Below are 15,185 nucleotides of genomic sequence, written 5' to 3'. Positions count from 1 at the left end.
ACGCGCTTCAAAGCACGGAGAGAGCAATTCATCTTCTTATCTGAGACTCAAAACAGGCTTTCTGTGTGGAAGAGAGAGGCAGAGAGGGAGAGGGGGAGAGGAAAAAAAATGCTGTCGAGTAATTTTCCGTTTAAACGTTCCACTCCACAACAATTTGCATAAGCAGCCCTGCGTCTGTGATAAGAAGATTGGTAATTTTCAAAGGCTCTGTGGGGATTGAGAATTAAAAGCCTTTCTCCGCTATCTCCCCTCTTGCAGCTGGCCACCGCAGATTCCCCAGCTTCTCTCACGCGTTTCCTCCTAAACTATGCCTTATAAACTTTCTCTGCCATCCTCTCCTTCTCTCTGCTCGCTCTGACAGTGCTGAGTCGCTCCCTCTCTCTATATACTGTATTCCCTCCCTCCCTCTCTCTTTTTTCCGAACGCTCTTTCCCTTCCTTTTTCTATTCCTCCCGCTCGCTCATCCCGGCGCTGCTGTTATTTGGGGGAGAACAAGAAAATAAATAAGGTGGAGGGGGAAACAAAAACTGGCTTAGTGTAACAAAAGAACTGTTGCAGTATTTTTAAACCAGAATTTTCCAGATTGCAGGGCAGGCTGAGAGGCGGGACACAGAGACTCGCAGAGGGAGAGACAGGGGAGGATGCTCTCATCACCACTGACTTAATCTGCCAGAGAACGGTGTCCTTAGCGCCAGCACTTCAGGGCCAATGGGTGCTGCAAGCCCCTAGGGAGAAGACAGCACCTGTTTTATTCACTTTTTATGTCTAATACCAGGGGAATAGTTCATATTTAAGCTGGCTAGGAATCTATGGTTTTTATTGACATCTGATCATTTAAAAATTTGTAGAATTAAAGTAGAATGAGCTATGAAGCTATAGACAGTATCTTAAATCATGATTTTGATGGCAAATATATATATATATATATATATATATATATATATATATATATATATATATATATATATATATATATATATATATTCATTCAGAGTGGAAATAATCCTCTTAAAAGAGAAATGCGCCATTTTTTATGTGGATGTCTAATCAATGTTGATGGTAAATGCAAGGAATTAAATAAATATTAGTAGAATTATGCTACCACAACCAAACTCGCACAAACTGCAAAACCCAACTGCACACCATGAGATGAGCCTGGCAGGCTTGTTGGTAGACTTACAGTGGGCTACCCCATGGCATCGGGCAAATATAACATAGAGAGGCCTGTGTATTGGATTTGTGTCGTTGGAGTGTGCCGTCAGCAACAAATTGATTGCATTGTTTTACATTGTTTTGTAAAACTTTTGTAAAAATGTAAAAGAAGCCAAGGGGAACAACTCCAGCAGACTTGCTTCCAACTTTTCTTTTAACTTCTGTGGAATTACTGGAGATTCTTGTCAAAGGTGTGCTCACCTTAACGCATGCAGTGAAGCGCCGTAGGAGAGGGAAACGTGCCGGTGTGCGAGTTTAACTGCTGTTTGAATTAACTGGTTTACGTTCGAGTGCGTGAGGCAGATGTGTCGTAGGACTGACCTTTCAGGACCCACATCGAATAAACAAAAAATAAACATGTCGATCCCCTCTCCTCTCTCTTTCACATAGTTTCTACTGTATCTTCTGAAAGAATATAAACGGAACAGTTTGCTGGGAAATCTACTCGTTCATGAGGCAGTGGTTGAGATACAGAGGACACATAACGAGGACCTGAGTGAAGGAGAAAGTTGGTGGTAGGTGTCGATGCCTGTTCAAAATACTTACGTCAATAAATCCTCTGTTGTCCGTCTTATATTTGTGTCATATATCGTTATTAATCTGATGTGGAGTCGATCTGAGACCTATAGACCTGTCCGTGCTTTCATGCAGCCTGTGAGTGAAACACACTGAGCTCAAACACCGCGTACAGATGACTGTGAGCTGTGGGAAACTGTGATCCACTCAGATTAACTTGTGATTCAACTTCTGTAGGCTATCTCACATCACTTATGTTTTATATTAAAGACTACGGACGTTCATATTATGTTAACGATACTCTACACTGTGCAGCACACATTCGTCCACATCAGACATTACTGATAACTCTCGTTTTGTTACTAGAGGGTCCGACATTGAATAACTACACACCCGGGTTAGTGTCTGTTGAAACATTACAATGGAGAGGCTTGTTGGAGCATCAATTTAGGATTTCGACAGAATTACCACGACCACATTATTCATCTTCATTACGAAAATATTATTTGTTGTCTGGTGACATAAAAATAGTAGAAATATGGACCCTACAGGAAACGAACCTCTAATCATGATTGACCCACGAACTTTAAGTGTCATCTGAACTACCACTGAGCCACAGAGGAAAGAGAATGACTCAATCTACTCAAGAACGTAAACCAGTTAATTCAAACACCAGTTAACCTCGCACACCGGCACGCTCGTGCGTCTTTGCAAACGGGGCTCTCGTACGCCGCTGCCGGGCATGTTTCTCTCCAACGTCGGCTCACTGTGCAACAAACTGGATGAACTTGAGCTACTGGTGGGGAGAGACAGAGACTTTTCTTCATCCTCCGTTTTGTTTTACTGAGACCTGGCTCTGTGGAAGGATACCGGACTCTGCGCTCCAGTTGGCAGGCTTCCAGCTGTTCAGAGCGGATCGCGACACGGAGCTCTCCGGGAAAATCGAAGGGTGGAGGAATCTGTTTCTACTCCAACAGTGGCTGGTGTAACGATGACAGCGACAGTGATTCTACTGCACTGTTCTCCTGATCTGGAATCTTTTATCATAAACTGTAAACCCTTTTACTCCCCCTGTGAGTTCCCTTCATTCATACTAGTCGGCAACGTGCAGGAGAAACAGCGAACACTCGCCCAACAGATACTGTGTGTGGAGCGGACCAACCCGGACTCTTTAGTTATTGTCCTTGGTGACTTTAACGAAGGAAACCTCAGTCATGAACTCCCTAAATACAGACATTTTATTAAATGCTTAACCAGAGAGAACATTTTAGATCACTGTTACTCCACAATCAGCAGGGCCTATCACGCCGTGCCTCGCTGGCTAGGCATACAGACAGAAACTAAAGCTCTGTAAACCTGTGGTGAGGAAATTCAAGCAGTGGTCCAGTGAAGCTCTGCAGGATCTTCGGGCGTGTTTAGACTGGGATGTTTTCAGGACTGCCATGAACAGTCTGGATGAATACACAGAGGCTGTAACTTCATACATCAGCTTCTGTGAGGACAGCTGTGTTCCAACAAGCACCAGGGTGAGTTACAACAATGACAAACCCTGGTTTACAGCAGAACTCAGACTGCTAAGGCTGCACAAGGAACAGGCATTTTGGAGTGGGGACAATGACTTGTACAAAGAGTCAAAATACAGGTTTAGTAAGGCGGTGAGAGACGCTAAACAACTGTGCTCTGAGAAACTGCAACACCAGCTCTCAGCAAGTGACTCTGCTTCTGTCTGGAGAGGCCTCAGACAGTTGCACCTGTGTGAGCAGCTTTTCTCTGTGATGAAGAGGAACAAAAACCCACACAGGAGTCGTCTCACTGATGCACACCTTCACTCCATCTTGAGGGTTTCCACAGCACAGAACCTAACCTCAAATATTAATGTACTGGCAGCCAAGAGAAGATGCCAGACATCTGGCTCTGGTACTTATGCATAAAAGAATGTAGCCTACCTAAACAGGTATTCTTCTTGCACTTTGTCCAATATCCCTTCTATCCTTTTTATTAAATGTTGACCCTATTTGGCCCTCAACGTAGTCCCAATTTTTTATTTTGGCCCTCTCTGTGATTGACTTTGACATCCCTGGCATATATGCTGTATTATGCTAAAAGGTGTAAAAAATGTGCCACGGCTCAGAAAAGGTTGAAAAACACTGGTGTAGCGAGTGTGTTCTGAAACATTCGAGTGACGGTGACTGCGGCGTGAGCAGAGGCGAGAGAGCGATCAGTACAGAGGAGAGTAAAAGTGAATCTACATTGAGCTTGCAGTTTGTGCACAAATGAATGCTGCAGCTCTTCAGGACCAACAGCAGTTTCCCGTGTCTCGTTTCCTGGCTGCTAAGTGGAGTGACGAGGGCCGCATGAAAGTATCTTGGAAAGTAGCTTGTGAGCAATGCATCCTGGTACATGTAGGCACTGCCGTCATAGCTCCATGAGCAGGAGAACTCAGCTTTCTCAGTATAGCACACAGAGGACTATATTGCTTTAATGGACTACATTTACCATCAACACTGATCTACATCCACAATAAAGGTGCCAAAATGTCCCTGAAGCGATTTGTCATCCACCTGTTTGTATACACATTTTCAATTTGCACATAAACAATGGATGTAACCACCAGGACTGAGGCGAAAAAAAATGTCGTATTGCTAAAACAAAAACTGACAACGTGAAGTGGAAACAGACCATGTCATCGATAGGAGGTATAGAAAAGGTGATGAGAGGTGACCTTGGCAAAGTCCAGCACCCACAAAAGATGATCTCGAGAGAATGCCACTTTTGCAATGGGCGCGGCACTTTACAAACTCCACAGAGGACCACTGGAGATACAGTCATAAGCCTTCTCTAAATCTACAAAACACCCATGAGCTTAAGGTATTTGTGTGAAGGTAAAGAGCAAATCCACAGCTCAGGAACGATTCTGCAGTGCACCAACTGAATCTATCCTGCATCTATGGCACCTAGACATTTTACAGGAGCACATCCTCCGGCTAAATGCAACAACCAAACCCATCCTTCTGTCCAATGGGACTGTACCTAACTTAAGAGGAGGACAACACAAACATGTTGCCACAACAGATTGATAAAAATCCGAACCTTCAGCAGCTTTGGGTTAACTTGTTCACCTTGGGAACCTTGCCTCTGTGGAGCTTTTTAACCATATCAGTGATGTTTGTTAGCAATTTCCTCGAGTCCTCTAGCACAACCAACCAGTGTTGTAGTCAAGACCACCAAAACAGAGACCAGGTCATGACCAGAGTTTATCGAGACAGAGACAAGACTTTGAGGGGTTGAGACCCCGTCAAGACCAAGATTAGACTTACATATGAAGGCAAATCACTGTCAAAATTCGAGAGCGCAAATGAGATCCACGCGCGCGCAAAAATCAAACAGCCGCGCGCGTATTTTACTTTGACGGGCGCTTTTACGTCACTCCGCGAGCGAAATTCCCTCCCGCGCGCTCGCGAAACTTTACTCTGACCCGCTCAAGGATCTGTAGCCAAGATTAGGGACCACTGTTTCTATATTAACTGTTTGCCCAACTTAAATCACTGACAAGTAGTTGATGAAAAAGTATTCAGATCCTTCACTGCAGCAAACGTACTAATACTGATGAAACAATCCATTACGAGTAAATTCCTATATTCAAAACCTTAGTCAAGTATGTTATTATCAGCAAAATGTAGTTTAAGTGCAGAAAGTAAAAGTACCCGTGCTTTTGTACATTATTACTGCACGGGTAGTGCAATCTGAAAATCTCTGAAAATCTGACAGTGATATCCGGTCTATCCAAAGAAAGTAAGTAAAGTCCCTCTCGCGCGAGCGAGGGAGAGGGACTTTCGCTCGCGCGAGAGACAATTTTGCTCGCGGAGTGACGTAAAAGCGCTCGACAAAGTAAAATACACGAGCAGGTACTTGATTTGCGCGCTTGATTTGCGCTCTCAAATTTTGACAGTGATTTGCCTTCATACTTAAGATAAAATGCAAATGCACTTGCAGACCAACGCATTGCTCTAATTGATCAGAAAGATCCATGTTCCCATAAAACACTCAGAGAAGACAAATTTGGCAAGAAATTATTTAAATGTAAGTTTTTCCTTTGCTTTCTATTTGCGATATCTAGTTAGTAATATTCCTGCAATTTCTCTAATACCGTTATTATTTCCTAGGAGGATGGATGGGGGAAGTGGGTGCAGCTAGGCATCCAAGTATAGAATGATAGCCTGATCGTCTCTGGTGCAGTGTCAGTTTTTTAGTCTTGCTTTTAACAGCTTAACTTTCAAATAAATCTCACACGTCCATATGAAGGTCAGCAGTGCTGGTCAACAGCATGGACAGAGAAAAGAGGAGGAGAGCATAAATTTATTTATTTTTCAATATGTCTGGAGCTCTCTGAGACTTTTAAAAACCATAAATCATTATAAACACATGTATTTCTCTAAGGGAGAATGCAGAAACATGCATTATGAGCATTATTAAAGCTCATAGGACTGCCTTACAAACCTGTCTATCTCCTATCCTCCTCCCTTACATGGAAGACAAAATTGCTGTGTCTGGGAGAAAAACTGCATACCCTATGTGACATGAGAAATACCCTCATAATGCTACGATAATGCAATGCAATGATAATGGCCATAACATTATTTTCCCTTTATCGCATCTGGTCGGGAAAATTGGAAGTCCATAAAATAAATAATGTTTACAGCAGAACTGCCTCACTTGTAATCGGCTTATATGCAATTTACATAAAACTCAGAGTCCCATGCAGTCACCCTGATTATGATATTTAAGAGGAGCAGCAAGTAAACACAGACTTCACGGCCAATCCTTGCATCCTGGGACGTAGCCCTGTGACAACCATTGTCCACAATGGAACAACAACTCTCACTGGCATCAGCATTTTATGGGCTTTTATTAAAGATTGATTGGCTTTTTGTTAAAGACAGCATGTCAGCCAGTCATGTTGTGTACCTCTGACACGGTTTACGCTCGTCTCTGACCTGAGCAAAATACAGACAACTGGTCAACTCAGACAGAACAGTCATGTCAGACCCTGCTGACAAACCAAGCAACATCAGCCATGATTCTACACTGACCATGACGCATTCACAATCTTGGCAACACAATTGAGGGAACTTATTGAAAGCTTGAAGGGACCTATTGGGACCTGTACATGTTCAAAAGCAGAAAGTATTAAAATGAATAGATAAACCTAGAGTGACATATCCATGTCACTCTAAGCTGCAGTGGCAGTAGGAAGCTGTAGCTCAAGTTTTTCTGAATAATCAAAGTATTGTGCCAATTTAAGAGTTGCTATTTCTGTAATATGACTTACAACAACCCCTTCAGCTGCAGCAATCTCACCAATATCAAATCCTACCTATAAAGCTGTAATTGGACAATTATTACTCCAACCTGAGGAACAACACATTTGGATCATTGAACAAATAGAAGTTGTTGGCTATGATTCAGACATCTTGAACTACATGCTGGTACTAAATATTTGCCAGAATGCAAACATCATGTGAACAGCCTAACACAAAGATTGGATCTAAATCAAATTTACAACATTGTAAATTACCTTCTATTCCAACATTCATGGTACAATTTTGGTTGTTGGTAATTTCCTTTTAGAAATATAGGCAATAATCAACTACCCTGAATATAACAAGCTTTTACAAAAATCAAATGAGGTTGTAGCGTTCTGTCACAACTGCCTCACCTCTGACGAACTCCTTCAAATCTCATTGTTTAAAGGCACAGCAAAGCCATTGAATGTGATGTGAGTCATTCATTCAAGCTCTTAAATACTATAAAGAAGACAGATTGAAGCTTTTTTGACTCATAAAGGCATCATCATTGCTTCTATTGAGAGTTAACCTTGGGCAAGGAAGTTGAACTAATCTGTCTGGCGTGTACAATCACAATGGATTCAATACGAGAAGCCTTGCTTCATAGTGCCTTTCACATTGTGTGTGTGTGTGTGTGTGTGTGTGTGTGTGTGTGTGTGTGTGTGAGCGACTCAACAGAGTGAAGTACCAGCACTGTAGTGCAACCTGACTTTGTACACTGCTGCGGCTTTATTTGAGCCCACATCCAGGGATTGAGGTAAACATTTTGGGGTGGTGTCATAATTGTTGCAAAAGAGACAGAAATAGAATGAGGAAAACAAAATCTAAAGCCCAGAGACACATATTGCTGATCATTGATGAAAGCACAGCATGTAACACAGGCCCATGGGACGCATTGCAGATACCTTTCCTGACAATAAAGGACATGTAAGCCATGTCAAGTTCAAGACACAACATTACACATTGAAAGGCCTTTTACAAAGCTGTGTCTCCTGAATGACGTGAACTGATAAATCCGACCTGACCAACTAACCTATTCCCCTACGCACCTACAGTGCATTCCTACATTAACAGCCGTACCTTTTTTTTGTCTTTGAAGTATTTATGAAACTTTATGTATTGAATGAAGTGTATTCATTTAAAATTTCTGACATTCATTTACTTTTGAAATTAGTTGAAATTAGCTCTTGAATGCTTCCCTTGAATATGCTTGTTGACAACCTTTTTGTTACAAACTCTTTAAAAAGGAGGAAAGAATCGACATTTGACAATCTTAAATGTTGCCACCAACAACTGTAAGTTTATGGCTCCCAACAAATGTATGCATGCATGAATTGCCTAACAGTGGTCAATAAAGGGAGATTTTCCTTATTTGATTAATCATTTTGAGACATCATTCATTTTCTATGAATTATACTGATCATGTGTTGTCCTGTGTTGAGATGTTGCCGTTTTGTTTGTTGTTGTTATTATTGTGATAATTATGCTGATTAGACATCACATAGGTGACGTGAGGCTGGGGTGTAGGCCTTTAAATCTAGCATTCTTGGGAGTGGAAGGGCAAACAATTCTCAACTAAACAACAACAACAACTCAATTGACATACACAATATGAATGCTTTGTTTGAACCTGAAAGCATTAATTTGCTGTCTGTCCTTTAATATATGGACAATTCATTATCAGAGAACCTGAAAATGCATGTTCAATTTAATGGTATATATATATATATATATATATATATATATATATATATGTGTGTGTGTATTTTACATGATTGGATGTATTGAACTTGATTTGTATCAAACAAAAACAAATGTTTTAAGAAACATCTGAAATTCTGAAGTTTTATTTCAAGTCAAGTTTCCCTTTTCCTCTTCAACATGCTCAGGCCAGCTATGCTGATCAGGGTAGAGCCAGACGAGTGTCTCTGACAACTTGTGTAACTTCAAACATTGTTATTTCCACTCCATATCCTTTAAAGCAGCATCAAGAGTCTGGGGAGTAGGGGAAGAGTGATTGAACAGTAAGCCAGTTTCCCTGCAATCTGTCAGCATTAGCCCATCCCCCCTGTCTGAGTCCAGTGATCAGTCAGAGCCTTAACACTGTGATTAGGTTATTCGTTTTCATTATCTTATTTGTCAAAAGGGCAACAATTTGTATGTGTCTTCGCGTGGATGGGTCCATCATCTGTCTACCCATTCATTTACAAGCCATGTTCCTTTTTGTCTTCTTTTCTGTTTCTTCCACGACCACAATAGCCGGCGCTCTATACTACCCTCTATTAAGCCGGAGGACAACTGGGTTGCATTGATTTTGTTTTTTCAGAATCAGAAGGATGTAGTTGCTTACTAGGAGATCAATTTCAGCTCTTAAGATGGATCGACTTCTAAGTCTAAACAATGAAATCAGCATGGACCCCCCCGACCCCCCCAACCCCCCCCCCAACTCAAATCAAAAATGACTTCAGTTGTTTCATAGTTATTTTGCTACGTGGGAAATGGCCACAGCTTTTGTTCACTGAATTGCTAGAACATCTGTGTTTTATTGGTAATTAAAAACCATCTTGTGCTGCCATCAACAATCAGAGCTTGTGGTCTACTGAACACAGATGAGGTGATAAAACATCATTGCAACTAGAGAAAGCTTGCAGCGGGGAGAGTAATCTGCCCCCCAGATAATGGATTATAGATTCAATTTATTTTCTGTGTAAACTGAGTAGACAAGGCGGTGCACGAGAAGAAAATGACACCGCTCTTAATTGACCAGTCAGTGGAGATGTGCAGTGGTGCATGAAGACCAGCTTCAAGGAGTGTTCAAGGCTTCACCACTGCGTAGACTTGCTGCAAAGTGTTCAAACTCTTTCTTTCATTGAGAGGTCAGAGGGAAGATCCAAGTCCCAAACAACCGACACCTGAGTGAACCTGAGGCAGATTTGGGTCCACACTGCTGGTATACTTTATTTCCAGATTGGTCCTGACTTAAAATCAACATGGCACTCAGATCTGCACCATTTTGTCTGGACCTGACAGCATCAGAGAGAGTCTGAAACTCTGATCTGTCTGATCAAAATACAACACTGAAGGCTTTTTCCAAAGAAAAAAAATGTCGCTGTTATATCACTGCTACTGACAAAATAAAAAAAAAAGTGAGACAAAAACTATCATGCTGAAATGAACTACGCAATAGGAGCTTTGTTGGCTGTGTTAACAATGATTGTTCAAACCCACAGAACGATCTTAATTTGGGTGACGATACCAAATATGTCGAGGTGAATTTCGGGGAAAACATTGACATTTTTTTTAAGTGTACTCTCTTGTGCTGAAAATTGCACTTGTAAACAGGTTAAATGTCTTAATGTTAATTTGTTGCTCATGGTATTGTGTATGAGTCAAACCTGAAGCACTTAAGGGTTTAAAGTGTCAGTTTAAGTGTAAGCATTGAAAGAAGCTGAAGTGTAATCACTGGATTCAGCTAAATTAGCAGTTGTAGACATTAAAAGCAATTGGAATTCCAATAGAAGTGTGTGCTATTTAAGCAGCGAATTGTCAATGGTATAGAAGCATCACCAGCACCAGAAACTCCAATTGAAATTGTAGAACCCAAAGTATGTGAACTGACAATGCAGTTCAGTTAATTCAATGTCAATTGATGTACAGGCATTGAAAGCACTTGAAAATGAATAACTGAGAACATCTGAAAAGTTAAGTGACATGAAACACCAGTTGAAGTGGAAGCCTCATTGATATTTCAAAGATTGAAGAGAAAAAGATGTCTTAATTGAAGTACAGCGATTCAAGTGTAAAGTAAAGTGTCAGTGAAAGTGTCAGTTGCTATTTGTTCTCACTTTTATTAAAATGTTGAACAGGAAAACATAGCTTGAACCACATTCCCCAAAGTGGCCAGTCAGGATGGATGGGTTGTGCAATTATGTAGTTAGTGCTTTGTTTAAAATGCTTGTTTACTTGCAATATGATTCCCTTTAATTAACTGTGTTAAGCTTCAATGTGGTTTTAAAGTTGTGCACTTTGCATTTAATTTATTTTAAGAACCACCAACAGCACTTACATGTGTACTAGTCTAATGCATTGACACTGAGCCCAAGAAAAGAAATCCCTAAGGGGACAATCAATTATATTGAATCGTATCATATCATATTAGTTGAAGAGTAATCAGTAGTCAGTCAGTCAGTCAGTCAGTCAGTCAGAAAGCACACCACATTTCAGTTGAAGTGGAAACTCAAAAAGCACTTGAACTGTCAGCTGAAGAGTAAGCGATAAAACCAGTTGAAGTTTCAGTTGAAGTACAGTACAGCGATGAAAACAGCAAAGTATTGTTTGTGTTAGTGTCATAGAAAAGTCATGAAAAATATGCAACTGCTAACTGTCAGCTTGAAGTAGAAATACTAAAGACAATGCGGATGTGTGTATTGTAAACAATTTAAGTGTCAGTTGGTATGAAAGAAATGACAGCAGGTAAAATGTCTGCTGAACATACAATATCTCCCTTTCACACACTGTAGTTTGAAGAAATTGTTGGAATAAGCAACATGGTCTTTCGGTTTGGGAACAATTTTAAGATTTGAATGGACTGCAGCCAATCACAGAAATATATTTTTATAATAATGTATCCTCTGTATGAGAAGCACCGGCATTTCAACTACCTCCAATGGAAACATTACATTACATTACAGTCATTTAGCAGACGCTTTTCTCCAAAGCGACTTACAATAAGTGTATTCAACATAGGTATTCAAGAGAACTAATAGTCACCAGAAGTCATAAGTACATTTCCTTTTCCAAACAAGCATCTAAGAGCATGAGGCAGAGCATAACTCAGAGCAAAAGTACAGTGCAGAAACAAAGAAATCCAATAAGTGCAACAGAACCAAATATGAATCCAATAAGTGCAACAAGCTAGTATGTATACAATAAGTGCTAAGTGGAAGGCTCAGGGTCGCACTTCCTGAAGAGGTGGGTTTTCAGCCTGCGCCGAAAGATGGGCAGCGACTCTGCTGTCCTGACGTCAGTGGGAAGTTCATTCCACCACTGTGGGGCCAGTACAGAAAACAGACGTGACCGGGTCGATCGGCCGCAGGGACCTCTGAGCGACGGGGCAACCAATCGCCCCGAGGCAGCAGAGCGAAGTGGTCAGGCGGGGGTGTAGGGCTTGACCATGGCCTGGAGATAGGAAGGAGCTGTTCCTTTCACTGCCCTGTAGGCTAGCACCAGAGACTTAAACTGGATGCGAGCTCTTACAGGTAGCCAGTGTAGAGAACGGAGAAAGGAAGTTGTGTGGGAGAACTTGAGGCGATTGAACACCAGGCGAGCTGCGGCTTTCTGGACAAGCTCCAGAGGTCTCATGGCTGACGCCGGGGCTCCGGCGAGTAGAGAGTTGCAGTAGTCCAGGCGAGAGATGACAAGAGCCTGGATGAGAACCTGCACCGTCTCGTCAGTCAGGAAGGGGCGAATCCTCCTGATGTTGTAGAGCAGGAATCTGCAGGAGCATGTAACCGATGCAATGTTTGTTGACAACGACAGTTGGTCGTCCAGGGTCACACCCAGGTTCCTCGCAGTCCGAGTCGGCGTCACCACGGTATCATCAATGGTGATGGACAGGTCACGGTGCGGGCAACCCTTCCCCGGAAGGAACAGTTGCTCGGTTTTGTCTAGGTTGAGCTTGAGGTGGTGTGTCGTCATCCACTTCGAGAAGTCAGCCAAGCACGCAGTGATGCGTGTCTCCACTTGGGTGTCACCGGGGGGAAATGACAAGACCAGCTGGGTGTCATCGGCATAACAATGGTAGGAGAAGTCATGCGAGCGAATAACAGAACCCAGAGATGTTGTGTAGAAACCAATGTGTGTCAGTATTAGACACTGACGCAGAATAAAGAGCAAGAAAGTCAACACAGGGCGGGTTGGAGGGAGGTTGGATGTGTCAAACAAACACAGGAAGAGGAATTGGTGTGAAACCCAGTAAAGGTTGACTTATTTTTACTTTGTTTTGGTACGCCAGTTATGTGACAAGTGAACTTATTTTACACAAGAAACATACTTATTTTAACCCCAACCGCAATAGTATCATTTTACTAACCAAGTAGTATTATTGCCTAAACCAAACAATAACAACTAAGGAAACTTAAATATGTTGGGACTTTATTTTGAAAAGAGACTGTATGCATGTAATGAGTAGAAAGTGACCAACATCCCTGATCAACATATTCTCACGCTGTCAAATACCACAGCTTGGTTGGTGCTCCTAAGCATTAAACTATCACGCTCTAGTCATAGTCGGGCCCCTCCAGTTTTGGACGTGTCAGGGACAGTTTTTCATCATATGCTAGTTACATGCAAAGTGTCCCTTAAAAGTAAACTTCCGTCTACACGGGAAGTATAGGTTGAGGCCACATACTTAGGGTTTGTAAAGAAGCCTTGTTTGATGTTAACTTGACAGACTAAAGTCTGATGTGAATAACAAGTGACAAACAACTGACGTGACCTCCTACCCACACTGTGTGGACTATCTCACACTTTATCAGTTGCTCTGAGCGTCTAATAAGGATGCAGGTGGGTTCACATTGGAGTTAGTTGCAAGCCCAGTGCATGGCATCGACATGGCACTGACCAAGCTGTGGTATTTGATGTATTGGGAGCGAGAACAGGTGGTCTATATATGTCCTGTATGCAACAGGTATAAAGTATCTAACTTTGACAGTGTTCGGCACAAAAAAGAGGGATCCGTTTTGATGTCAACATGGTACTGTGTAGAATCTGCACGTGGTTCATCATGCTGTCTTTCTGTCTGTCTGTCTTCATGCCTGTCTCTTGATTTTTCTTTCTTTCAGCTGCTCTGCCTCTGCAAAGACAGCGGCTGTCTGGATTGGCGGAGAGCTAAATTGCTCAGTGTGAGCTTGGTCACGGCTCAGTTCTCCTTGAGATAATGAAATGACAATTAATGGGAAAGCTGTTGCCATTCGTTCATTTGTTCGCTCACTAGTAGAGCAGCAGCATTGGGGGACAGACAGAGACCATTGCAGTCATGACAGACTCTGGAAACTGCCCAGCAATCGTTTTTATATTGAATAGCTGCTGATATGGCGTTGGAAATCCATGCATATAGAACAAATGAAGTTGAGTCCATGGCCCAAATCTGATTCAAATAAAACATGATTTTTGTATCAGATTAAAATGGTCTTCAGAATTGTTTATTGAAGGTCTAAATATCCAAAATCACAACAGGATACAGGCTTTTCCATTGCTGAAGTGAAGCGTTTAGATGCAGATCTATAGCTATGCTACTCATGTTAAAAAAGGTAGATCCTTTATTAACCCAGTGACACTAAAGTCAATACATTATTTATGATAGCCAGGGGCCTACACAGCACAGTGCCACTCTGAGCTCTGGCCTACTGAGATAGTCCCTGACAGAATGGCAGAAGACACAAATATTCCTTGAAAATAAAGAGCAAAAGCAGACCCTTGGGCATCTCATAAAGCGTTTCTCCAATATGTGCTGCGAAGTGGAAATTCAAGCCCCCGCCAAAAAAAAACATAAAAAAAAAAAAACATTTCCTATTTAATTTCTGGCTGCAGTTATTTGCCCATTAATGCATTTCCCTCTTGTAGTCAATACACTTGAAGGACAAAATTGCAAGTTTATAACCATTATCTCAGTAGAAGTGAGACTTGCTCATGGAATTGGAATTACATATGTGGTTTTGTGTTTTTATAAGACTCCAGGCAACTATGTTAATTTTTTTGGTCTCTATATACAATTAATTTAACTGAAGCAAAAGCTAGTAAAGTATGACATGAAATTACATCACCTCTGTTATTATGCTAGTGGGGGATGTGATAAAGCTGTGTAATCTAGTTAGCAAAGTCCCTGTTTGCATGGCTGATCAAGCTAAGCTTCTTGTTACTGCATTACAATGCAAAAGCTCAGTCAAGTACACAAAATTGAAACAGATCAAAGTGAATGCAAAGCATGGAGCACACTGCAGTTGGGTTGCTTTATTGTACCTGGTACTGGTTGGCCTTTGCAAGCTCCTGATTGGCTGATTCCACGTTGGATGATGTAGTCTGGATGTAATCTTCAATGCTGTCTGAGGACAC

At 41.7% G+C, this 15,185-nt stretch overlaps 1 protein-coding gene across 1 annotated transcript in view; it reads right to left on the bottom strand.

Moving 5' to 3' along the window:
* tsnare1 (T-SNARE Domain Containing 1) overlaps positions 1–15,185 on the bottom strand; it is a 161,267-nt gene that overhangs the window by 36,426 nt on the left and 109,656 nt on the right. The window contains exon 10 of the mRNA XM_068735802.1: positions 15,093–15,175. Coding sequence (XP_068591903.1) covers positions 15,093–15,175 — 83 coding nt within the window. The remainder of the gene's footprint in view (positions 1–15,092; positions 15,176–15,185) is intronic.

Source organism: Cebidichthys violaceus, unplaced genomic scaffold (genome assembly GCF_023349555.1).
Source record: "Cebidichthys violaceus isolate CVI_PGR_0920_01 unplaced genomic scaffold, fCebVio1.0.p SCAF_7, whole genome shotgun sequence".
In the NCBI taxonomy this organism is placed as follows: domain Eukaryota; kingdom Metazoa; phylum Chordata; class Actinopteri; order Perciformes; family Stichaeidae; genus Cebidichthys; species Cebidichthys violaceus.
Note: the sequence above shows the minus strand (reverse complement) of the source record. Positions and strands in the feature narration are given on the sequence as shown.